The sequence below is a fragment of the Sphaeramia orbicularis genome, chromosome 3 (genome assembly GCF_902148855.1).
Source record: "Sphaeramia orbicularis chromosome 3, fSphaOr1.1, whole genome shotgun sequence".
Lineage (NCBI taxonomy): Eukaryota > Metazoa > Chordata > Actinopteri > Kurtiformes > Apogonidae > Sphaeramia > Sphaeramia orbicularis.
In genome coordinates, this window is record NC_043959.1 from 39,943,664 (window position 1) to 39,969,121 (window position 25,458).

Genomic DNA, 25,458 nt, shown 5'->3' on the forward strand with positions numbered 1-25,458 from the left:
TGTTCACCGTGATGGAAGTGATTTAGGTGCGTAAGCACAGAAAGACTAATGGATTAGTGATAATTAGGCCATCACTGGGGTTTTACAAATTTGAAGAAAAATTAGTGATGAAAGTCATACACTGAAGAACTACGTCCATTAGCTTCTCAAAGCACCACTGCATTCCATAGGCAATGCTTGTTGTGCATTAAGATCACTTGGATAGTGTCTTGACAGAGCACAATAATCATATCATTATAATAAATATTTAAAAATATTTTTGTGGATCTTTTGTTTCTTTGTTTCCATACTTATTTGGAGAATACTTTGTACTGTCCTCCCATGTCACCCTGTAAAGACTTCCTGCTGTTCCTTCATCACTCCATCCAGAGTTTTCTAGAACCACCCCTACTGTTTTTATTCTCCTCTTGTTAAAGACCTGTATAATTAGTTACAAAATGTTTCTCTGCTTACTTTTTCACCCTTGATGTATTACTGCCATCAAACTCAAGATTACCTAATTTTTTCAAAAGTAAATTTAAATTTTACATTGTACCCAGCTTGTTTGGAATTGGGCTCACACACACCTCCCTTTTGCAGATCTCTCCTTTCAGTCCAAATCGAAAAACCAGTCCAGATACAAGATGACCTGACTTTGTCTCATGCCGTTACGGAAATGTGAAGCCACTTTTCCAAGCTAGCCAAAATCTCAGTCATGGGGTAGTATTTCTACAGCCTGAAAGTACAGGTAGGGAGTAGATACAGAAGTCTCATGTCCTCCCAGACCGCTTGAATTACAACATCCTGAACTGCAACTCCACTGCAAATTTAACATGCTGAAAGATGGTGGTAACAAAGAGCACAGGAACAGAGAGGTGAAACTAACTGCAGAGGTTTAGCTCTGCTGCTATGTGTTAATGCTGCTGTGAAACACAAAATTAGCTTCCACCTTTTATTAGTATAAACTGTTTCCCTTCAGCCAACTGTATAGATATAGAGATTCAAGGAAAAATATTAAACTGCAGTGCTTTTTGAAGAGTGACGTCAGTGAAAAATAGTTGACATTTTGCTGTAATAGAATGATGAACTTTCAGTTGTTGTCAAGATAAGTCCTTTGATGTTGCTCATGGCTGGAGGCGATGGAGGAGGGACAGGAGCTTCATCTTAAAGTGTTTTAGCACTGACAACCGTCAGAGGCTCCCTACCAAAATCTCTGGTACCCATAGACCAAGGGTGGCCAACCCTGGTCCTGGAGAGCCACTATCGTGCATGTTTTAGATGTACCCCTCTTCTAGCATACCTGATTCAAATGATAAGCCTATCATCAAGCTCTGCAGAAGCCTGATAACAACTGTCAGGTGTGCTGGAAGAGGGAAACATCTAAAATATGCAGGATAGTGGCTCTCCAGGACCAGGGTTGGCCACCCCTGCCATAGACACACACTAAACTTCTCTTTAAAAATCCAAAGTCATTTATTTTTCCTTGAGTCACTTTGGGTCAAATTTGCTCTGATGGTCCATCTCTGTTAATAAGATTTTTGGGCTAAATTAAGCCTGTGATATCAACTGTATATGGATTTGATTGACAGGTAAATATCACAACTTGTTCAGAGACTGGGCTCAAAGACATTTATACTCTTAGACAATACACCATCCCCTGACCCTTGACCAATGGTTTGAGTGATGGAATAAATCCCAAAAAAAGACCCTTTAACAGAAAAAACTTGTAGAATCTTAAAGAAGACCCACAGTAGAGGTATCCCTCTTCCAGCATGGACTAAAACTTGATGAATAATGTATAATGAAAATGTACACATATAGGTGGAATCATCATCACTGATAAGTTGTCACAACTCCAGTCACGATGCCTGTCCAGTCAGACTTTTTGAGCTTCCACTTGTCAAATATTAATTAATTTGTCTTTTCCTGATAGATTATTGTCACTGTAGTTAATACATCACACTAGCAATACAGTGAAATAACTGTTGCACAAATGTTTAATGATGTTTACCATGCCAGCAAGCAAGCATTTAGCATTAGCTCCCCCATAACTTCAAGCGCTCCTGCAACTCCTTTGGTCATTTCTACCAAAACAGTGAGAGCCAAAACAAAAACTCCTGCTCTGGAAAACATTTCCACTTCTTTTATCCATTAAATAGTGCTGACCTTTGTTATTGTCACTGTACTTTTTCATGTCATCACAATTCTGTCAAATAAAGGCAGACATAGCGCAAACACAAACCTTACTATTAAGACCAGCTCTACGCAAAGCTGTTCCTGACAATTCAGTGCTCAAGGTAAGATTTCATCAGTGCCCCCTGCATCACAGCCAACTCCATCTGCAATTAACATGTCCTGCACAGACACAGAAACAAGCCCCCCCCAAAAGTAAATATAATCATAAAGACTAGTGGTCCATGCTTTTTGCTGATGCCTGTTGCTGGTTTGTGCTGTGATAATAGTATCAACAGGTAACATAAATGGGTTCCTCTATGAAACTGGTACATAAAAGCAGAACAGAGGGGCTAAACATTCAAACAAAATGTAGACTGATGTTATGAAGCAAGTTTGGAAGCACTTTGGGTCTATTTTAAAATAAATGTTTACTGAGATAAGAAGAGCTATTTTTCAGATAAAACACATTTTTATTTGATCCACGCATACAAAAATCAGACATGGTAAAAAGGACCCGAAAATTATACGCTACTATTTTTTCGAATATCTTTTCATACTCTCACAGGTTCATTTTAGGAATTGAAGTAAATATGCAAGGCAGAGTGTTTCACAAAAATGACCGCTGTTGCAAAATCACTCACAATTTATATGTGTTTAAATGGGCAGGTTCCGCATGTAATACAAGTGGACACGATGGGTTACGCATGTAACCTGGATTGAGATTGCCAATTCATGAAAAACCCACATGTCTGGGTTAGAAAAACCACTCGGATTGTCAAATTTAACACAGTGTCTTTATTTATAGCGGTATGTAAGACCATTTCAAGCAATGTTTTGTAGATAAAATGCACTGACACCTAGGTAGCTTTACCTGTCCCAATTTGGGTCCTGTTTTTAGCCTCAATATTTTATTAAAAATTCTTTAATTTTTGGATGGCTCAGAGCAAGAGTATAATTTTTTTGCTTTTAGCTGAGGTCATCATTAGGTACATCCTGGGGGAAAATATGTCTAAATTTCTCTTTCATTATTGGGTCTAAAAAGCTGGCAAAGTGCCAGATACCAAAATAAACCCAGTTTCATGGAAAGACGCAAATGCAATTCAAACTTTTCAGTGAACTTTGATTAGATGTTATATTATCTCAATAGAAGAGTTTCTGAGGGTTAAATCCACTGAGCCTGCTTTTGTCCCTGGTTTGGGGAACCCCTATGGATGGACAGTATCCCTATCATTCACCTGTACCATCTGCTTTCACTGACTATATTACACTGTTTTGGCTTAGACTCACTCTAATTACTTTGGTTCCTGTTGAAAATGTTTACTGTGCATCTACTCATTTATCGTGATTAATGAAAGATCTTTGTACTAAATATTTTATCATACAAGTTTGCAGTTTACAATATAATAGCAATATAACAGCCACAAGTGTGTATGTAACTAAGGGGTAAACAACACAATGCACTGTATGTGGAGATAACGATGGCTTAAGAACACTAAATGTCCTGATGCTTCTCATTTGCCTTAAAACATAATGATGGATGAAAGCTGATGGAAAATGAATACAGGTTCAAGGACTTTAACATCTGATGTTGGATAAAATGGTGAAAACTGTGGAGATAAGCCATTGCAGAGAACACAAGGGCATCAGTGTTTTTAATGTGTCCTGAAAAACGATGGAAATTACAGGAAATTACGACTGATAAGTCAAGGACAGATCACGCAGGTGCATTAACTCCACAAACAGTCCCATCCACACAACTCTGGATTTGCTAGTTTAAATCTACAGTAAATTTGTCCCATATTAGACTCAGAGACTCTCCCGCTAGTGAAAATCTGACGTGGCAGAGGATCTGACTCCATCTCTTATGTCACCACCAAATGAATGACACTGAATGTTACATGTACATCGACTCAATGTGTAAACAGGGACCTGCTACAGATTTATAATTTCAACTTTAAATAGTAGGTTTATCATTTCTGTGATGAGCATCATTATGTATTTGTTTTTTTAATCTGCTCTACAGATTAGATTAATGGTGCCTTAAATGCAACATAATAATAATAACAATAACAATAATAATAATAATAATAATAATAATAATAATAATAATAATTGTAAATATATTTAAATTATATCAAACTTTCTGATTAAAAGTAAACCTTTAAGGAAATGTCAACCACCTTTATATCTTTGTCATTAGATATTTTGTATAACAAAACAATAATAATTAAAAATGGCATCCTCTCATTGTAATACTGATGGAAATACAAATTTAATGTAATGCTAAGTTTTTAAAATTACATTTTATTCAAGAAGCCGAGAGTACAGAGTACATAATTAGTGAAATTAAGTAACCCAGCATTATCACAATGTGGGTCAGTTTGCAAATAATCCTTCAGAGAAAGATGCTTATCCTGAGGAGTTAATGGGCTTAGTTATCGTTATTTTTGACAGTCTGTTGAACTTTCCTTTCTTTTGTTGGTTAAACAGTGAATAGCAGGAACAACTGAGCTGAAACGGATATACTGTTTGATAAACCTGTTATCTATTATGACCATTCACAGCTCAGGAAATATGACCAAGCTGAATGACAGCAAATCTGAGACACTTAAGTGTTTGCATAACTTTAAGAGAGAGCACAACTGATGGTTGAGATTGGCAAAGCAGATGAGTCTGACAAGTAAGCCTATTTAGTTAAATAGTAGCTAAGCTACTCCCTGAATGAAAGTATAGCACAGGAGGGGGAGGGTTTACTGGAGGTCAACAGAGAACAGGTGGTGCTGAATCTTCAAGTCATGTCTTAGTATTTTTTTGGGGAAAAAAAAACCCATACAATTTATAATTTATGAAACCTTGTACTTCCACTTGGACTAAATTTCAAAATTCTATTTGAAACTGCAGTGGTTTGCAGTATTTGTGTAAAGGATAATACTAATCAGAAACAGCAGACTATCCCCCACCCATTAATGAAGGCTGGTCCTCTTACAACAGTCAAGCAGTGGGGGGATTAATCCTTTTCAACCCCTCCTTGTGCTTTACCTGACTCGTCTGGCTCATCCACTCATTGTATGGAGTTTGCCATCTGCTGCATGGGAAACTGCTAATACACCCACTCCTGGGAGTGACGTTTCACACCTGAGGTCAATGACTCCCAGGACACCTGCAACTGGCAAGAAACAGATCGCTCACACTGTGCTATTGTCCCCTGTGATCCGGTCCTTTAGAGCTGAAAAACATTGATAACATCATCAACAAAGGTTAATTAGTAGAAATGACATTACTGCCCTGATGGGTTTAACCTCCACATACAGTTTAAGCTTTTATACACATACTTTACTTGATATTATGCACTGTTGTCATCTAAGCTGTCCAAAACCTGAAACCACTTTCCAACCATGTAAATTTCACAGTGTGTTTATGCTTCCCACAAACTGGGTTACGTTAGAAGTTTTAAGACTTTTACTATATGCAATATATAGCATATATGCAAATGTATAATTTAACTAAGCACTTAATTAGAAGGTGCAAATGTGATTACCATTTATGTGTACAGTAACTCCAGCTGTGAATTTTTATCACTTTCTAGCTTACAGTTATGATGATGATATGCTTTTAAAATAATACATGCAAGATGTCATAACCAGAAATGTACTTTTTTCCCCTGCAAGCTGTGTTCATTTTATGACACTTGAGGTCATGTATTTTTGTGTGTATTCATCAAGACAAAAATGCAGTGACGTACGCAGCATGCATTATAAAATATATTTTACCATGCAAGGGTGTTAAAAGGTCAGTAGTTACAATCCCTAACTAAAAGTTGTTTTTCATGATTAATACAACAATTCAACTTATTTTGTAAAAATATCACATATTCCAAGACAAAATGTGAAGCAATACTTGGACACAGAAACAGATGAGTGTATTTTATCAGCAAGTTTTATGAGTTTTGAGCAGCTTGTAAGTTGTTGCACATGTGTACCCATTTAAGAACAATTATTTCTTCAAAATTCTCCCCCAAAATAGTAAATTAGATATATGGGTGTGGAAAAGAACACCAGTAATGTGCTGTTGTGTTTGACACCAGGAAAAGCGTTAGTCTCACACAAAAGGCGTTAGTGTGCTTAACCCAGTACCTTTCCCAAATTCATAAGTGCTTTCTCACTCTGCAGAAACACCATCACTGCCAGCTGAAATAACACTGACAGTCTGTGTGTGTTGGTGTAGTACTGACATTATGGGGACTTATGGACAGAATGCAGGTCCTCACCATGTAAATCATCACAGTGGAGGTTTACAAAGTTTGCCTGAGGTTATGGTTAAGATTAGGATCAGGAAATGAATGTAAGTCAATATAATGTACCCAAAAAAGAATGCATGTAACATGAAATATGAATGTGCAGATTATACACTCAGTTTTTAAGACCTGACCTTGATCCCAAAGTGTTGTAAGTCATTTATAAATAAGAAATCTAGAGAAAGAATAAAAAAAAACCCCAGTGAGGAATCCTGTTGCAGTATTTAGATACACTGCAGGCTTCTGTGAGAAGAAGAAAAGTGGAGGAATGTCAAGGCTGAATGTTACTTGCAAGGCATGTTGGCAGAAGTCAGGCGCGAGACCTCTCCATCGCACTAAAAGCTGCTGTTGCCATCGAGTGTGCTGTCTGGTTTCTGCTGCTGTAATCTGTTATGGCTCACAAAGCAGGCATAAAACAAAAAAAAAAAGAAGCAAGAATATTATTTTAAAGAATGCAAGGACACTATTTAACTGGGTGTCCAAGGACTGGAGATTCAAGGGTTCTTTTGTAACCTGGGTCAAACTGAAAACAGACTGAAGTCTTATGCAAGATAAGATTTAATAAAAACAGCTGCACCATCATCACATGCTGTAAAGTACAGCAGCTTACTTCTCCCTCCTTCCTCCGGTGAGTCCATAAAAGCAGGCTTATTAAGCATTATGTTCACTTCAGAGATTTGTACTTTTGTTTTCAGAGCAAAAGCGGGCACAAAGTTTCCCACAAGCTAACATGATTTTACATTGTACATGTTGTTTTTGTCTGTGTCTTTGCCATCTCCCAGGCACATGCACACATGTATTCACTCGTTGCTAAGCAGACCCAGGTGTCTGGTGTTTTATTGAGATCGCAGATCCTTTACAGCCACCACTTTTACAGTGACTGTACAGGTGTGACTGATCATTCCATGCATGAAATGAGACATTTAAACCAGAGCTGGTCTGCGTTGTCCTAACCTCAAACACTAAAAAAACAAAAAAAAAACAAAACAGTGCTCTGCAGAGGCTTTGTACTGCCACATAGTCAGTGCTTTGGGTAGGCAGTCGCATACTCATTCCTCAGTTAATAAAGTACTTAATGAAGATTCAACTTCATTAAAACAAAAGTACAGGCTCAGACAACTGACCAAGTCACATTATCTTAATGTGAAGACTATGAAAAACTTATATTTTCAACTAAAATGAAGTAACAATTTCTACATTTTGTCATCTGAAGACTTTCTGAAGCTTTTCATGCTTTTCATCTTGGTATTATGTATATTAGGCAATTTCTGTTTCAACGGTTTTTTTCCATGTTATATTTTCCACAATTTTTGCTTTTAAAGGGGTGATATGAAATATTGATATTCCAAACTCTAAACAACAGTAGGAAGTTGTGGACCAAAACACACTTACAACGACCAAAACTACAAACTAATCATAGCTTTGTATTCATAGATTCTATCACTCACTGAATAAATTATAAAGCTCAGTGTTAACACAATCTGTTAGTAGCATCAAGTTTTCTTCTTCAAAAAACAAAACCTCATAGCTGGTTAAGTTGACAGTCGGCAAGAATAACTCTATGTCTTATAATCATGTGCTACATCAGCTGATAGTTTACATCACAGCTCTGTTAGCTAAGCCCCGTCTTCAGACAGAAAACAGCTACAGCAAAAACCATGAAGCTCTCATGTTTAATGTATGGTTTGTTGTTTAATAGCTGAACTGAAGATCAAACAAAGCCAAAACTGTCACAGTTGATCCTGAACCATGGATAAACAAATAGCAAAGTTAGCAAACACATTAACATCACATAATAACTGTAGCCCTTCATAATGCTCATAATCCAACCCACTCGTCTAAAAGAAACATTTTAGCATCAATCTCTATTCTTTTCATTTGGAGCTGTGTCCAGTAGCAAAAACAACAACAGTGCTTTTAGCTTTTATCACTTTGCAAGTTCCTTTGAATTTAAAAATCATCTGATCTTATCACTTTCTGATGTTTGGTCAAAGGCCTAATGGCATTAGTTTTCTTCACTGTGGGAGACCAGCAGAGTGACTCACTAGTCCCTCTCATGGTCAGTGATCATAAATCTGTCAGACCACCATCAGTATATTCAGTTCGTATCTCTACAGTTTGAAGCATTGGTAACTTAGCCCGACTTCAAAGCTCTTATATTCTCAAAACTCTAATGATATTGTACTTGTTTGATCACTATTTGTCACAGCCTTTAATTGTTATTATTATTATTATTATTATTATTATTATTATTATTAATATATATATATATATATATATATATATATATATATATATATATATATATATATATATATATATATATATATTTTTTATTTTTTATTTTTATTTTTTTTTTTACATCCCTTTCATCTTGTTATGTACAGTATGGACCAAGGACAGACCAAGGAAATATCTTTTCCATGTGTTATTGTCTCATCTATTTAGCTAGAAATTAGTCATAATTTTGGGATGGTGCACAAAACTAAAACACCAAGCCTGTTTTGTAAATACAAGATGTAGAAAATGCAGCTATTTGTTTTAAAATATAGAGTTGTCAAATTAGTACAGTTACCTGAAGACCCAAACCCAAGCACATTCGCAAAGCATTATTAAATGGGTCATATTTTGCTAAACCCACTTTTTTTAGTCTTTGGTACATTTATTTGTGTATTTGGACCCTAATAGTTAAAAAAAAATTGAATTTGAACCCCCCAGATGCTGCAAAGCTATCTTTATATTCATTTTGTCAAAAATTGAGTTGATTTCTACAACCTGTTTCAATTCCTACTTAATTTGTTACATTTTCTAACTAGTTACGTCACAACATTTGCACATATAAGGTCAAGACTGCCAATGAATATTTCTCAGAGTACGCCATAATTGTTTGTCAGCAGCAGCGGTTGTAGTCCATACTGAAAACATGTCCAAACTTCGAGTTGATTACCTAAAATGTTCAGTTGTTGGTTGTATTAACGAACACAAGTGGTTGAACGGCACAGAGCAGCATAGCCAACAACCTGGAGGGGGTAGGGTGTGAAGTGGCTCATTTGCATTTAAAGGGCCAGTGCTCAAAACGACCTTTCTGGCATCATTAGAAATATTGGTTTGAAGATGAACCTGTGGAGTTTAATTAATGAAGAATTCAGACCCAAGCATAGCATTTACAGTTTATTTATAGCACAGGGAAATGTTTTAAAATGCACAATTCCATTTTTTTACAAAAAAAAAAAAAAAAAAGCAAAATCTCACTCCTTTAAATCTTCAAAAGCATTTTCTTTCAACTGTTTAATTAGAATTAAAAAGCTTTCATGAAACAAACACTACACCTAATATACTCCAGTTTTGTTGGGCAGTGAGTACTAGTTACACTCTTCACTCAGTGCATTCTGAATTGTGGCAGCTTGTTTTTACTGCATAATTGGTCACTTTTTGATTATACTGGTCTTGACTGCCCCAGCCAAAATCTGTGCCACCACAAGTTCTAATGAGATAATTATGAATGGCGCCTACCACTGAAACAGTATTAACTGGAAGCAGGAGCAGCTTTCCCATGACCACACAGACATAGTGACAAGGCCATCAAATAAAAAGCAGACACAAATTATGTATTTATATCAGAAGTCTAGGAAGAGGCTTGGAAGAGGTTTTAGGTCCTGCGTGTACTCACTATATTACAATCTGACTATTGTACATTGAGAATTTATCATGAGTAAAAGAGATGCAACACCGTTCTCGTTTTGTCACTTTAACTGCATAGAGGGGTAGATAGAGCTGATACATTGCCACGCTAAAAAACGAGAAATAACAGATCAGGGTGTTCTGTTTTTGTATGTGTTTACCCTTCATAGGATGTGTCTTTTGAAGCCTGAATAAAGCCATCGCCTTGTCAAGAGCTGTATGATGTATTTCACCCAGGTAATCACACTTGAAAGTCAAAGGATTTGAAACATACAAAGGAGCTGCACAGTGTCTTGTCTCCGAGTTTAATCCTCATTTTGTGCGTGTTGTTCAGCTGGATGATTGGAGCCAACTCATCCAGTGTTTTATAGGGGGGAAGAGAGTACAGTCATTCATCCAAGCTATGTTTCCCTGGCAGCTCTTAAGGGTCTTGATGACTCATACAGGCCACAGACGTCATCTTATTCAGGGCAGGTGCTTCGTATTGCCATAGCTGCACTAAGGTTCCCAAAAAAGAGCTAGGGTAGGGAGAAAAAAAAAGGAGACTAGATGGACTGTGTCAGAAAGAACAAAAAGATACAAACTCTCCAGTGTCTTTGATAACATACAAAATCTCCTGCTTTCATTTTTTGGTGGTACTACTCAGAACAACTAAACACTCTACAGCTCATTATCATTATCAGTGAATGATTGACAGGTAAATGATGGAGAAAGCTTTCGCGTGCTCCCGAAGAAGGATAGAACATGTATAATTTTTTTGCTGTAGTCAGGCACAGAAAAGAATAGAAGCCATTAATGCAGAACAACATCACTGTATTTTTGTGCTCACATTTGTAAAGACAAACATAGACATGATATTCACAATAATGGCAGGAGACGTAGTTGCATTCATCCTCAAAATAAAATATGGTGGAGAAAATAAACTGCTGTGGTGGACATTTTTGAAAAATTGTTAAATTTAACCTGCTATAATATATTTATATTGTGATGACCATTGTTGTCAGGGAGTTAGAGTTCCAATCATTGGTGACACCTGGGCCTAGGGCTGAATGATTTTGGCCAAAAATAAAATCCTGATTCTTTTCACTGAAAACTCGATTTCCGATTTCTGGGTAAAACTACAAAAGACAACAGAAGTCAGCATGTCGTTTTCGTGTGCAGCCCGCAATGCAACACACTGCTCCCACCCTGACATGTGATGATGTTTGAGGTGCTGAAAAAGTTGGTTGTGCTGCTGTCTTTGATAGACATCACCTTCAGGCAGAGTTTGTAGGAATGGTTTGGTCTTCATCGGAAACTTCGAAGCTAACCAATTCCACACATTCGACTTGGTTTTTAGCCACAAACTTCTCACTCTCCTTTAGCAAACGCCATTTGTGTACTGGTGTGTGGAGACCAAAGACTTTAGAGACAGCTGTCATAGTTTGGAGGAGGAGCCTATGGCGGCTCGGAGGCACATGGCCCAGAGACATGAGAGAGATGAAATTCGATTTGACGATTGCCCTGTTTTAAAACACTGTCCTAATTAAATAATCCGATTTTGATTTAAAATCGAATAATCGAGCAGCCCTACCTGGGCCTGGTGTCACCAACCTATAAAGCTGTGGCTGCACTAACGCACTCTCTCTCTCCTTCCCTGCAGACACGCCAGCCTGGTGATGTGCCCTGTATAAGTTCTCCTTTTGTTAATTTAATGCATTCTAACACTTTCACATGCATACACTTCACTGTCATTCCCACAAAATGCACCCTATACTTACGTACTGATACTCACACTCCATACTTCTGTCTTTGTTACCCTGATCATTTAAATCATTTGTTATAATAAATCACTTTTGTTACACAGCGTACTTCCTCTCCTGTCTTGGCTGTGAGAGCCAGGATGTGACAATATTTGTCATGACAGAGAGAATGAGCGAACTGAAACGCATGGTGCTGAAAGAATAAAGAGATTTATTAAACAAAAGGATAAACATGATCAGAGAGACATAAAACTTGTGAATGATAGTCAGAGTCCATAGTGAGCAGAGGCAGAAGTAGATGAAGAAGCAGACTGTTCCAGCACCACACCTGAGCAGGGGAGCTGCTTAAATAGGCTCCTAACGAGATCTGACTCAGGTGAGGTGCTAACAGGGGAAAACAATCAGTTTGAGGGAGGGGTCTGTGGCAACACAGGATTGCACCAATAGTCACAAATAACTCCTATTATGTTTAGATGGGTCACTTATGTGTGCTGTGTCCTAACTTCAGTCTCTGCATTTAACCCATCCTAATACACAAACAGCACCTAGCATTAGCATTAGTGTCAGGAATTTTAATCACCTAACAAAGTAATACACAGAGACCTGCATTTGAAATAACACCAGAGACCACAATTGTAACTTTTACTTGCTGCAAGGGGAGACAGAACCGCCAGTGTCACCGCTCGTTCACCTTTCTCCGATGAGCCTGCTTCTCCCCGCAGCTTTTATTGAAAAGCATTGATTACATTAGAGTAGGCATTACAATGGGTGCAGTTTCACAACGTGCTTTGATTGAAAGGTGCTGATCACATTAGAGTGAAGTAGCTGATAAAAACATCTTCTGAAACCCATCATGACCTCTCCTGCTCCAACCACATAGTTATCTCTTTGCATACAATGTTCCAGTGACTGGGAGTGATATAATGCAGAACAAGTCAAATGTGATACTTGAAACACAATGATAATATACAATTTCTTTCACAATTAGCTAAAAGAATTAGCACTTAGCACAGTTGATGTGTTCAGGGACCAACTCCAGACCAGAAGACGCGGAGGAAACCTACTCAGATCAGCTGAAACACTCAGTTTATTTAAATCCAGGTTAAAGACCCACCTGTTCTCAGCTGCATTTGAATAGAGTTTTTATTCATCAGTTCAGATCTACACTGTTCCTTTTAAGCTAAAAGTTATCTGTTTAATCTGCTTGTCTGTTTTCTTGTTTGTTTGTTTTTCTTATGCTTATACTTTTTATTGCTTCTGCTGTAATGCTTTTAATGTTTTATGTAAAGCACTTTGAATTGTCTTGTACATGAAATGTGCTATATAAATAAACCTTCCTTGCCTTACTCAGTGCAACAAGAATAAGCAAACTCAACACAGAGAGGTCCCGGTCCAGTCCAAATCAAACCTGGATTCTTCCAGCTGTGACGCAGAAGTGCTGCTAATATAAGTTAGTGACCCTTTACTACAGATAGATTGTATGTCAGTAAAACTACATTTCATTCAATAAACAGAAGCTGTGAAAGTACACAGCTGTCAATCACACCTGTCAATCAAAGCCTGATATACTGACAACATCTTATTAATGGAGCAATAACTTACACATGGACCACAACACTTTTTAGAGGGTCCAGTAAAACAAATGAGAGTGGTGTGACACCTGGAAATGTATTTTGCTCAGTATTTTTTGACAGTTCAAATTAAGTGTGTTATTTTGAAGCCAGCACCTAGTGGCAGTCAGCAGTACTACACTTAAAGATTCTTGTGCATTTCCCACTCTGGAGCCACAGTACTCAGCTCTATTCATTCATCGATAGATCAATGTCCTTGAATCATTGAATGAGTACAGCTAAACCATAATAAATGCACATATACACGATAGGAAAAGTTTGTTAGTCAGAGTTATAAATTGACCAGTAAGTAGAATTGTCTATTGTAAGACATCCAGTGTGTGCTGCACAAAAAAACTATGAGCAGTTTCAAATATAATGTTTTTAAACAGGACTTTGAGCATTCAGTATGTAATCTTAAAGCAGGATGAGGACATGCTTGAATAGAAACCAATGCAAAGATCTTCTAATGGATCTCATCAAGCTACTTTATTTTTTTTTTTCATTTGTTTCCTCCTGTTGGTGTAAGTGTCCTCAAACCAGTGTCATTTGCAGTTGCAGGATGAGATCAACACTGCTGTCTAACATTTCATACTGTAACTGAATTTATCAGGCAGCCAGAAACACTGAAGCACTACATGTGGCAAGCGGTTCTTAAAACTGTATCATCAGCAATATTTCTTTGTTTACAGCCAAGCTTTGCTGCATCTGGTTCTGTATTTCCTCTGTAGATTTAATGTGATAAAGAAATATTTGTGTAGGCTTAATATGAGGAATGTCTGCATACTACAGACTATTAACTATACATTAATATGTACAGAGCACAGGCTTATAGCTGCTGAGCCATGGGAGCTTCTCTAAAGCTAAAGAAACAGGTTGCATTTAATTCAACCCTTCATAATATTTGTCTTCACATGTCCTCTCAGGGAAAAGGCACTGTGGGTATTTGTAACACTTTGGATCAGCAGTAATGGGCTTTACTGTACAGAATCAGCCTGCTGCTCTAACTCTCCTTGGCTCTGATCTCAGGAGACCTGTCTCGAGATGGGTAAGGGCTTCCCATGTGTCCTGCCACTCAGCTAATTGAGGCCTGGTAAAGCCATGTTGCCATGGTGGAGACTCCCACATCTGGGATGCTACTTTTAGCGTTCCTCTTTTGGGAACATTGGTAAGTTTGTTCTGGTGGACATTTATATCTATATATTGTACATAGAAAAACAGATGATGTTTTTCACTCAAGGTGTTAATGACTCATTTAGCAATATTGTTGGTTTTTGATTTCAGTTTGATTAGTTTTTAATAGTTTTACACATGTACTGTATACGTAGTTTAATTCCTTTTTATTAGGATATATTTTTATGTTTAGTTTTGATTTACTTTTCAAGTTTCAGAAGTACTGAATTGTGTGAAGCCATCAACACTGAATGAAATGAAGTGCATGTTTGTGTGCACATATATGTATGTATGTATGTATTTATGTATGTGTGTGTGTGTGTGTGTGTGTGTGTGTGTGTGTATATATATATATATATATATATATATATACACACACACAAACACACACGTATGCATTCATTCATTAATTATCTTAACCTGCTTTATCCTCACTAGGGTCACGGGGGTTCCTTGGAGCCTATCCCACCTACTTACGGGAGAAGGCGATGTATGTATGTATGTATGTGTATATATATATATATATATATATATATATATATATATATATATATATATATATATATATATATATATATACACACACACACACACACACACACACACACACACACACATCATCACACAACAACATTTTATGTATTGATTGCGATGATATGGATTGGCATATTTTCTCAGTCCCAGATATTCTGCAAAATGCTCTAAAAACTGTAAACAACTGTTCCTAGAGGCACGAGTTCAGTGGAATTTTGCGCATCTCATGCATAGAGACAGCTTTAAGTGTGTCGGCACTGCGTGGTCTGTAAATTTCACAGATATGGAATCATTTTCTGTACTTAACATGCAGCGCAGTGTGCCATCAGTCAGATCGTCTGCTGATGGAACCGACCATGAGTCAGGCAGGAAACAGTCCATCCACAGCACGAGGATGAAGACAAAGAGGGTTTAGGTATGTGTGGAATAAATCAAAGAGGCCAGATGATCCATATTTTAAAGTTCAAAACACATTACATCAGAGGGAGGATGAGTATATCAACATTTATGGATTTGTATTTACTAAAGTTTCAGGGTGATTATCCTTTTCTTAAATTTGATGTTGGGCTATCCAGCGTTGTCAAAAGCAGATGGTATAGTCGAGCTCACCATCCACGGTTATCTGGTCATCCCTGTATCCTGGACGTCATGCATTAACTGAGAAATAGCTGTTACCTTGGCAACTAACAAAAATGCATCATCTGGACAATGTCATGATTTCATTTCATTACCATAATGAGCTCAGCTTTGACGTAAGCTTATTTTGCTCTGCGTACTGACATTGTGGGCTGTAAAAATCCTTCAAACAGCATCATGCATTCATCTGTGCTCTTTGCTGTTTTTTTTTTAGCCAAGTGCTTAAATTTTTAACTCAAAATGGGGGGGGAAACAAAAACATTTGTACAAAGAGGTAACTTTTTAACCACTGCCTGTTGCATTCACAGTGGGTTTGTATATGCTTTAATTTTGTGTTGTTAAAAGCAGGTTGCACTGGACAAACACCAGTGTATGTCTGGTATAAATGTCTGTCTGTGTGTCTCCTATAAATTTAGAAAAATAAAGCCATCATTTTCTCCTCGAATGACCACTGTTGTTTCATGCCAAGTGAAAGAACATTCAATTAAGCTGTATCAGAGGGAGATTTTCACATGTGCTGGAGTTGCACACTGTGCCTTAACTGTGTAAAATCTGTAATTATATGAGCAAAGCTGGTTTTCAGACCTGCACATCAGACAGAATTTATTATTTTTCCCATAATCTCTGATGATACTGCATCAACAACAGAAATCACTCAAAGTGAAAAAGAAAAGGGCAAATCAACATCCTCAAGGAAATAAAAAAAATGTCAACCTTTAGTTAAATGTTGTCGTGGCTTGTGTTTCATCTTAGATAATAATTCTGCCAATGAGTCTAGATTTTTTCCTTTGTGTTTTCAGAAAGTGGGTTTAGTTTCTTCCTGTCAGTGAAACTCAAACCACCGAAATCTCCACCCCGGTTGGATTGTGCTTATATGGCACAGGGTCAACTGGTGCAACATCTGCAGTCCAAGAGAAATTACCTTGATGTTCACGTGCCTTCTTTTGTCCTCAGATAGCTTTTGATCATGTAAATGTCCCCTTGAACACAGCAGTTCAACCACAGAAAGTAGTCGAGACAATGGGTCTGCCCGAATGGCTTTTTAAAGAGGTAAGACGAGAGAGGAAATACTATAAAAGATTAGGTTCTGATCTTTCTTGGGTATCTTTTGTTATAAAAAAAAAGAAGGAGTCATTCTTCTCTACTTTTCCTAATTGTTCAATAACAAACAAGTGAATACCAGAAACGTTGTGAAGCTTTGTGATGTGGATAATTGAACATTTAACATTAATGTTTTCAGATACATCAATTTGTCCAGGACAACATAAGATAGTGGAATTAGAAAGTAGGTAAATGAAGGGAATAGAAATAAATGTGTCTTTTTCTGAGTATATGTTTTTCACTTTAAGATTAAATCCCAAAATCTAAAAGTAGACACGCAGTATCCAAAGAGTCATAGTTTTCTTTATGTCAGGATTGTAATATAGTATGCACTCATACACAGTTCAATCTGTACCTTGTCCCAAAGAATTTAATCTATTTAGGCAAGGAAGCCAACAGAGAAAACCCTCCTGACATGTGTACGTGTCCTGTTTTCCACAACAATGTGACACATTAACCCATTTAAGGCTCTTTTCTCCAATGTGAAACATTGTTCAAAGCTTTATGTTCCGTGTGGAGGAGAACAAAGGCAGCAGAGATGAATCACTGAATTGCATAACATACTGTAGATGTTGATACCCATGGGAGCTAGACGTGTTACTGCCATTATTTGGATCAAACCTCATTTTTTGGACTGCATTGCCTTGAGGCTTCGGTTAACAAGATTAAGAACTAACTTGTACCAGTGCTGTTAAAACCTTATCCATAGATTTTCTCAAATTGAAGCAGTGTCCATCAGCTCCTACACCTACCACTACATTTTCTTTGGCATGAATATATAAACCCATTTCCATAGAATTTGACACATTTTCTAAAAAGTAAAAACAACTATACAATTATATATACTCTCAAATACGTAATGTGTTATTTGGCTCCAACTTTTACTTAACTGACAAGAAAGCAAAAAAATCCCCAAACAAACAAACAAACAAAAAAACCCAAACCAAAACAAACAAACAAAAAACCCTCCAAAAGAATATTGCTCAACCCAAAATTGCAAAGAATTTGACCAGTTTTCACCATTTACTCTGTATGATACAGTGAAGAGATTCAGGGACTCTGTTAAAATCTCAGTGTTCAAAAACTAAGCGTGGAAACCACAGCTGATCTTGTGTGACCGTCAAGCCATTGGGTGACTATATGAAAAATTTTCATGGAACCTTGATGAATGTAGACACATGGGTACAGGAGTTTGGAAAACACTGTTCACTGAACACACTCCACCACTGTCCACAGAAAATTAACTTGGATTATCATATGTTACGCATGGAGGAGGCCTTAAACATTCTATGCAGAAACACTGCAGAGTTTTCTGGACTAGACCTGAACTTAAATGGACTCACAGACAGTGGAAATGTGTGCAGTGGTCAGATGAGTCCATGTTTCAGATTCAGTTTTTGGAGCAGATGTGGAGTTCTATGTGCTAAAGATGGAAAAGTCAATCCATGATGTTATCTGTGATGGTCTGGGGCTGCATCAATGTCTGCATGTCTGACCTGCATATCATGGCTGTGAAGGTATAGACTGACATATTCAACTAGAAGCACTCGGAGAGCGCAGACCTCTGCCAAGGCTGATCAGTGGCCCCCCCCTGTGGGCCCCCCCCACGCCAAGGAGGTTATGTTTTTGCCAGGGTTTGTTTGTTTGTTTGTTTGTCTGTCTGTCTGTTTGTCTGTCCGTTAGTGTGCAACATAACTCAAAAAGTTATGGACAGATTTTGATGAAATTTTCAGGGTTTGTTGGAAATGGGCCCCCCCGTGGGCCCCCCCACCCCCGATCACCACCAAAATTTAATCATTTCTTCCTTATCCCATTTCCAACAAACCCTGAAAATTTCATCAAAATCTGTCCATAACTTTTTGAGTTATGTTGCACACTAACGGACAGACAGACAAACAAACAAACAAACAAACAAACAAACAAACAAACAAACAAACCCTGGCAAAAACATAACCTCCTTGGCGGAGGTAAACATAACCTCCCCACAAGTCAACATGTTCTCCTGGCAAGAGATTTACAAGTATTTTGCATTCACAAAATATATATCTATGTAAAATAAATTACTTGACAGAGGAATTTATAACTTTCAGAAAGTAAAGGGAATGGAGGGAATCCCTCCTCCCCACCTTTCTTTACTGTTCAAGAACAAACATATGAGCGTCTTTAATTCTCATTTAAAGCTACACTATATAACATGGATATTTTAATGAATATATGTCCTTGCTAACATAAGAAGTGGAAGAAAAGGAAGACATGCAAAGAAAAGATTCACTTTAAGTCATATTAAAATAGATTTACTAACACATGCGAAGTTACAAATACATTCCAAGTCAGAGGAAAAAATATCAGCCTTTGTATAGTTGTTTATAAATACAGCACAAACAAAAAAATATCACAGGCTCATGTCAAAATTAGCTCATACAGTCAGGACACAAGGGACATTAAGGCAATGCAGAAGACAGGATCAGCAAATCCCATCAATCATTCAAGACAGCAGGCAGGACATTGGCAGTGTGATGGATGACAGCGGTGAAATGAGACAGAGAGGAATGTGCCATACGTCCAGCTTGTCACGCTAAGTTTATACTGCCACACATCAGTGCAGAAAGCACTTCATGAACAGCAGAGACTGCCTCAATCTAAAGAGCTATAGGCACTAAGATTGTGCAGTCACATTTTTAAGAAGAAAAAAAAAATGCTGTTCGTCCTGCACATGACTCCTGTATTTGAAAACACATATTTCACATGTAAAAACATATGACAGTTAATCCAGTGTTTGTGATTTCCAAACACCACAGATGCATTACATGTGAACATATGACAGGATGTTTGTCACTGACCAGTTAGCATATTGTACTGGAGGTAATAAGAGTAATAATAAGTCACTTAAAAATCCCCAAGTTAAATATAGTTTGAAATGATTGGAAATAAAGTTCTCCCTGCCCATTTTCTGTGTTTGATTAAACTGTAAACTCTGTAAACTCAGCATGAGGAGCTACAGAGCAGCAGTCACTTAAGGACAGCATTAACATTTAGAGGCTTTGTAAAGCAGAAGCAGTCAACATTGTCAAAATTACCAGGTGGTGATAATTGCACTGAGAGACAAAAATAGTTTGGTTAAAGCAGGATGCTGTCACTGAAAGCAGCTGTGGGGAAAACAATTCAGTGGCAGACATCCTGGGCTGCCCTGTGTCGCCACCAGCCCAATAAACTGACCACAATGTTTGACACGCTGTTCTACACACTGTTAATGTCTTCATGCTCCAGCACGCAAATGGCACAAAAAAGCCATTCTGCTGTCTCTACTTAATGTTGTGGAGATTTTATTTTTGGACTGGATTCATACATTAAGTCAATAATTGCTTATGCAAGATCTCAGCTTCTTAAAGTCTGACATTTTAGAAATGATAAAAGTTTTTTTTTTTTTTTCATTTCTTGTTTGACTCTTTAAATAATAATCAACAAATGGGTTAGACATGCCAGACAAACTGGGAAATGGGGGCTTGTATCTACAACAAATATTTGTAGTTTAGATCTACAGCAATAGCTTAGAAATCTTAAAATGACAATTAATTACTTGTTATAAAAGGGATAACGGGTGTAAAATGCCTATATCTCATATTATTTAGAGAAGGTTTTAGATTATGATAAAAGTCATGTAAAATATACTACAGTGTAAATCTTAAATGAATACACACATCGTATATCTGTGTTTATTGTTTATACAAAAAAACACAGGTCTGAAAACAAGAACAAACTGACTGCATATAATTATATTCAAATAGGACCTTATTCCTCACCCAAATAAACCATTGGCGAGACAATCATAGCAGTAGTTTGATGTCTCATTGTATTCAAACAGTAATTATGTCCCTAAAATACAGTACTCCAGTTTCTGCACAAACGCAGCCTTACTTCATTCTCCCCCTTCATCTCATGTCTTTTTCTCCCTCTATAGGTACATTTTTAGCTTCCCAAACACCATATACAGTGAAATATATTCTCTAAAATGTGCAGCTGTTTATTTTTAATGACAGACAATCAGATGTTTCCTGTGAAGTGAAACACTGATGGTCGTGGGGGTTGTTTGACCGTGTTATGACCTACAGACACATGTGAGGGATTCGGTCAAAAAACAGTAGGTTCTTTTTTCTATTCATAGTTTCAGTGTCTGAGTGCAAGTTTAGTTATAGGCAGACATGACTCAGTCGTATAACCTATTTAATTACCAGACAGTCAATAAAGTCAACTGACCAAAATTGCTAGAAAAACATGTGGTTTTCATCACAGAAGAGAAGCTGTTCCATTTTGGAAATTAACCTTAGGCTGCACCAGTACTAATTTTATGATTTCACTGGGACGATTTTGTAATAACATGACAACACTGAAATCATCCACAGACTTCAATGTTAATGATTACTGTTCCGTTTACCTACATTTACTTTAACAAAGACTGCCACCTGCTGGCGGAAAATCCACACCTGTTTACTCTTGTACTTTTGCAAGAGAACTACAAAAACAAAAACAGTTGTAGCTGCAGCAACTCTGAAGCAAAAATACTCACAAATACCCATGCATTAAAACATTAAAAAATTGATGGCAAGATCACATTTCATTCACTGCGTCTTATTTTTACTGAATCAACATGACATGACAGCAACTAAGGACACACTTTTATATAAAATGTTTACATTCAGTAGATGCAGATCAAATTAATTTAAAGTGATTTAGATATAGCTTCATGCATGTGTTTTTGTCCTCTTCCTAAAATTGGCAGAGGGAAAAGTAAAAGTACTAATTCTGCATCTTTTGGCTGAGGAAGAAAGGCCAGGATTGTTTAAGATGTTTTAAGAGGCACTGACACTGAGAACAATGCCATGGTGATTCTAAAATCCATCAACAGAGCAGAAGGTAAATTCTTTAACAAAGACAGTGGAGTGATAAATAACAGTGGCAGCATAGCAGCTTTTTTTTTTTTGTTTTTGTTTGATATTAATTTATGACATACTGCCCAGTTATGACAAGTTAAAAAATACACACAGCTTTCAATGGTGGGCCCAAACTGTCAAAGAGGTTTACCATAAAGGCAACATCTTAAGGCAACATCCTATAAGTAACATCTTAAGAACCATCTCTTTATTTTATTTTATTTTATTTTATTTTATTTTATTTTATTTTATTTTATTTTATTATTCTGTAGCCTATCATTATGCAGTCTATTCAGAAAGTTCCTTAAAAATGTGTTTCTCATACGGCCCTATAAGTTGGTTTTTGAGCATTCAGGACATTGAGGACAACTTTAACAACAGCTGTACAACAGTACAGTAACACAGTTAATAATATTAGTTACACACATTTGGAGACTTTTGTGGATTTACTCATGTAAATAAATTAAATGTCTGCATGCCTGCCAGCACACTAATACAGCTATGAAGTAAAGAATTGACCTTTTAAATATTATTGATGAATGGTAAATATTTCACAATTTAGGTAAACAGCAGCTGCACAAAGAATGCAATGTAAGTGACACAAGTAAATATAGAAATCATGAAATAAAAATAGCATACTATATATATATATATATATATATATATATATATATATATATATATATATATATATATATATATATATTTACAAATCCCATAAACAATGTTTCACAAATTCACTGTGGCATCATTTATGATAAATGATAATTCAGTAACACAATTTCATGATACTTATTTCAACCCAGACTTGCATTAATTTGCGCCAAGATCTTGATAGATGAGTCAGACTGCTATGTAAAATATTCCCCATCACATCCCAAAGATTCAGAATGGAGTTCAGGTCTGGACTCTGTTGGGTTCAATCCATGTGTGAAAATGATGCTCCTGGAACCACTCTTTCACAATTTGACTCTGAAGAATCCTGGTATTGTCTAATTTTTTTTAGATCTCGTAGTTCTGAGACAAACATTCCTTTTGAGAATACCCATTCTCTCATTAAGTCTCAGAATTTTACATTTTGACCTGAGGTTGTATCTTGGAAACTACAGTCAACCAACATTTTGACATAACTTTTCTTTATTAGTGCCTTGAACTTAAAAGTTTCACTACTTTTATTCTGGAGGCATTTTAAGTTGTTGCATCTGAAATATAATAACTGCAGTGATCACCCAAGGAATGGCTCTCTTAACTATTTGCTTTGTTAAATCAAATGTTTCTTTTGTTTATTTGTCCAGGCTGTGTATAAATGCAGATTAAAATTTTAACACCTTTAACACTTTCACTTTTTGTTGTCTAATAAACTAAACCGTAAAATTGTAAAACTCACGCATTAATTAATAAACTTTCTGTTTGTGGATGTAGATTTCTGGAGAAACAGGAATAGGAATGGTGAACAGCATCTGTCCAAACACTCTTCTGTCGGTCATCACGTAGAGGATTTAATACCCTTCTAATACCTTACATTCCCTGCACATGCGCAGTGTAGTTGATTGAGACGGAATGTTCTCGTACAGAAGTCTCGCGTTGTCGTAAAGAAAACTGCGACTGGAGGGACTCGAAGGGAGCAACCGGCCCTGAGGCTGAGCTTATTCGGATTTCAGGCGAACGAAGCATCGATTACTAAAATGACCAGTGGGTATCGACATATATTTTGACTGTAAGGCATTTATGTACTTTATAAGATTGCATGTGGTCTTTGTTCGCTGTTTTTTTTTTGCCTCCCGTTAGCCTTGGCTACCGCCGATTTGGGTTCCGTCTATTTCCTGAAAGAGAGTATCATTATTTACAACAAAAAAATGAAAATGTCCGGTTTCGATCTTTACGTAGGTCTAAGTGTTTGCGTCCTAGTTTTAAAGCTTTATTCATATTGATTTTATACGCTGCGTTATAGGGAGTGTTTTTACTCTAGTATGTGGCACTAACGTTGGAGGTTTGTCAACAGCGACTGGCCATTCGCTCGTCCGTTGTTCAGCTGTTAGACTGAGCCTCGGCCTGCTTTACAGCCATAGTTAGCTACTAGACGTATATTGACATTTTTGTGTTTACACGGGCGCGGCGTTATTATCACCACATCAATGTGACTGACTCTTGTACCTATCTTTATTTACCTGGTGCGATAAAGTGGAATTCGTTGAAAGATGCTTTGCTGCCCTCTGTGTGTGTTGCTTTTCCGGGCATGAAGCTGCTCCAGAGCGCCTCTGCCACGTCGGCTGTTGTCATGTCTGCACCATTTGTTTTGCACCGTGCTTTAAACGGCCCGACCGAGCATCATCATACGTTTTATTTTATTTTTTTTGGTACACCAAATACGCATTTTTATATGTTTTGACAGTTCTGAGACGTTGAAAAGATGTAGTTCACAAACTTAACATGTTTTTCCTATTACCGTGTACTTTAAAATGTCGTTTTCCCTCCTTTGTTTTATTTTTGCATTTTTTTTTTTTTTTTGACAAACAGGAGGAAACCAACGTGAGCTTGCACGCCAGAAGAATGCCAAAAAGCAGAACGAACAAGGCAAAGGGAAGAGAGGCGACGATGGGCTGTCTGCTGCTGCCCGTAAGCAGAGGTAAACAGAGGCCTGCAAGAAAGAACTGGGATGAATAGAAACTTTAGAGAATGTCAGACAATCGGATGTCTTTGCTATGGCATGATTACTGTAATCTGTATGCTGCTTACATGTTTAGAAAAAAAACCTCACATACTCACAAAATGTACATATGGATGGAAATGTAATGCAGATTCTGGCATTAGTATATTAACAACCATCTGTCTAAAATATCACTGATGTTACAAACACATGGTTTACAGTATTAAACAAATGTTTGCTGTTGGGTTTTTCCTGACAATGTCTGTTCTCTCTTGTCCTCTCTAGGGACGCTGAAATAATGCAACAGAAGCAGAAGAAAGCGGATGAAGGAGGGAAGCCAGGCTCAAAGACCAAGTAAAGACAGAAGCCCCAGTTGAAATCAACTCAGTGTTTCAAGAACATCCCACGTTGAGCATTCTTCCTGATATTTATGAAAATGGATCTGTCATTTTTGTCTAGACTCAAGAATCTAGGATCCTACATTCTTCCCTATGGCAAATGACATTGCTTGTTGGATTTGTTATTTTACTTGGTGAAATTATTTCTGAGCAAGTTAGCGGTTGTCCATTCTGATGTTGCATGCACAGGAGCATCAGTGATGTGAGCAGCAGGAGAGAGATGAACAATTCTTGGCGCAAAGCATCTACGTAACATTTGTGTATTTTTGTACAAAAATGTCCCCTGCTGGTTTCAAATAAAGTGTATCTTTTTAGTTCATGCGTGCCTGAGTTATTTGGAAAGTTGGTGTCAAAATGTACGTAGTATATTCACATCAGCTGTATTTCAGGTTGCACAGAGAAGCATTTTATATCCTTAATAAAAAAAAACAACACCAAAGAGGATTAAATTGGCAGAAATATGTTATTGATATGTTTGCTTCCATCTCTAAAATTATTCATATTCACTCACTTATAGACAGTTTAACAAAATATCTTCAATTTACTCCATCAGATGTATC

General features: G+C 37.1%; 1 protein-coding gene across 1 annotated transcript; it reads left to right on the forward strand.

The window, feature by feature from the left end:
- Window positions 1–23,416: 23,416 nt before the first annotated feature.
- Window positions 23,417–25,217, forward strand: serf2b (small EDRK-rich factor 2b). The gene is made up of 3 exons (XM_030130896.1): window positions 23,417–23,545; window positions 24,371–24,479; window positions 24,786–25,217. Exons 1-3 carry the CDS (start codon window positions 23,539–23,541, stop codon window positions 24,856–24,858), a joined length of 189 nt encoding a protein of 62 aa, XP_029986756.1. The 5' UTR covers window positions 23,417–23,538; the 3' UTR covers window positions 24,859–25,217.
- Window positions 25,218–25,458: the final 241 nt, after the last annotated feature.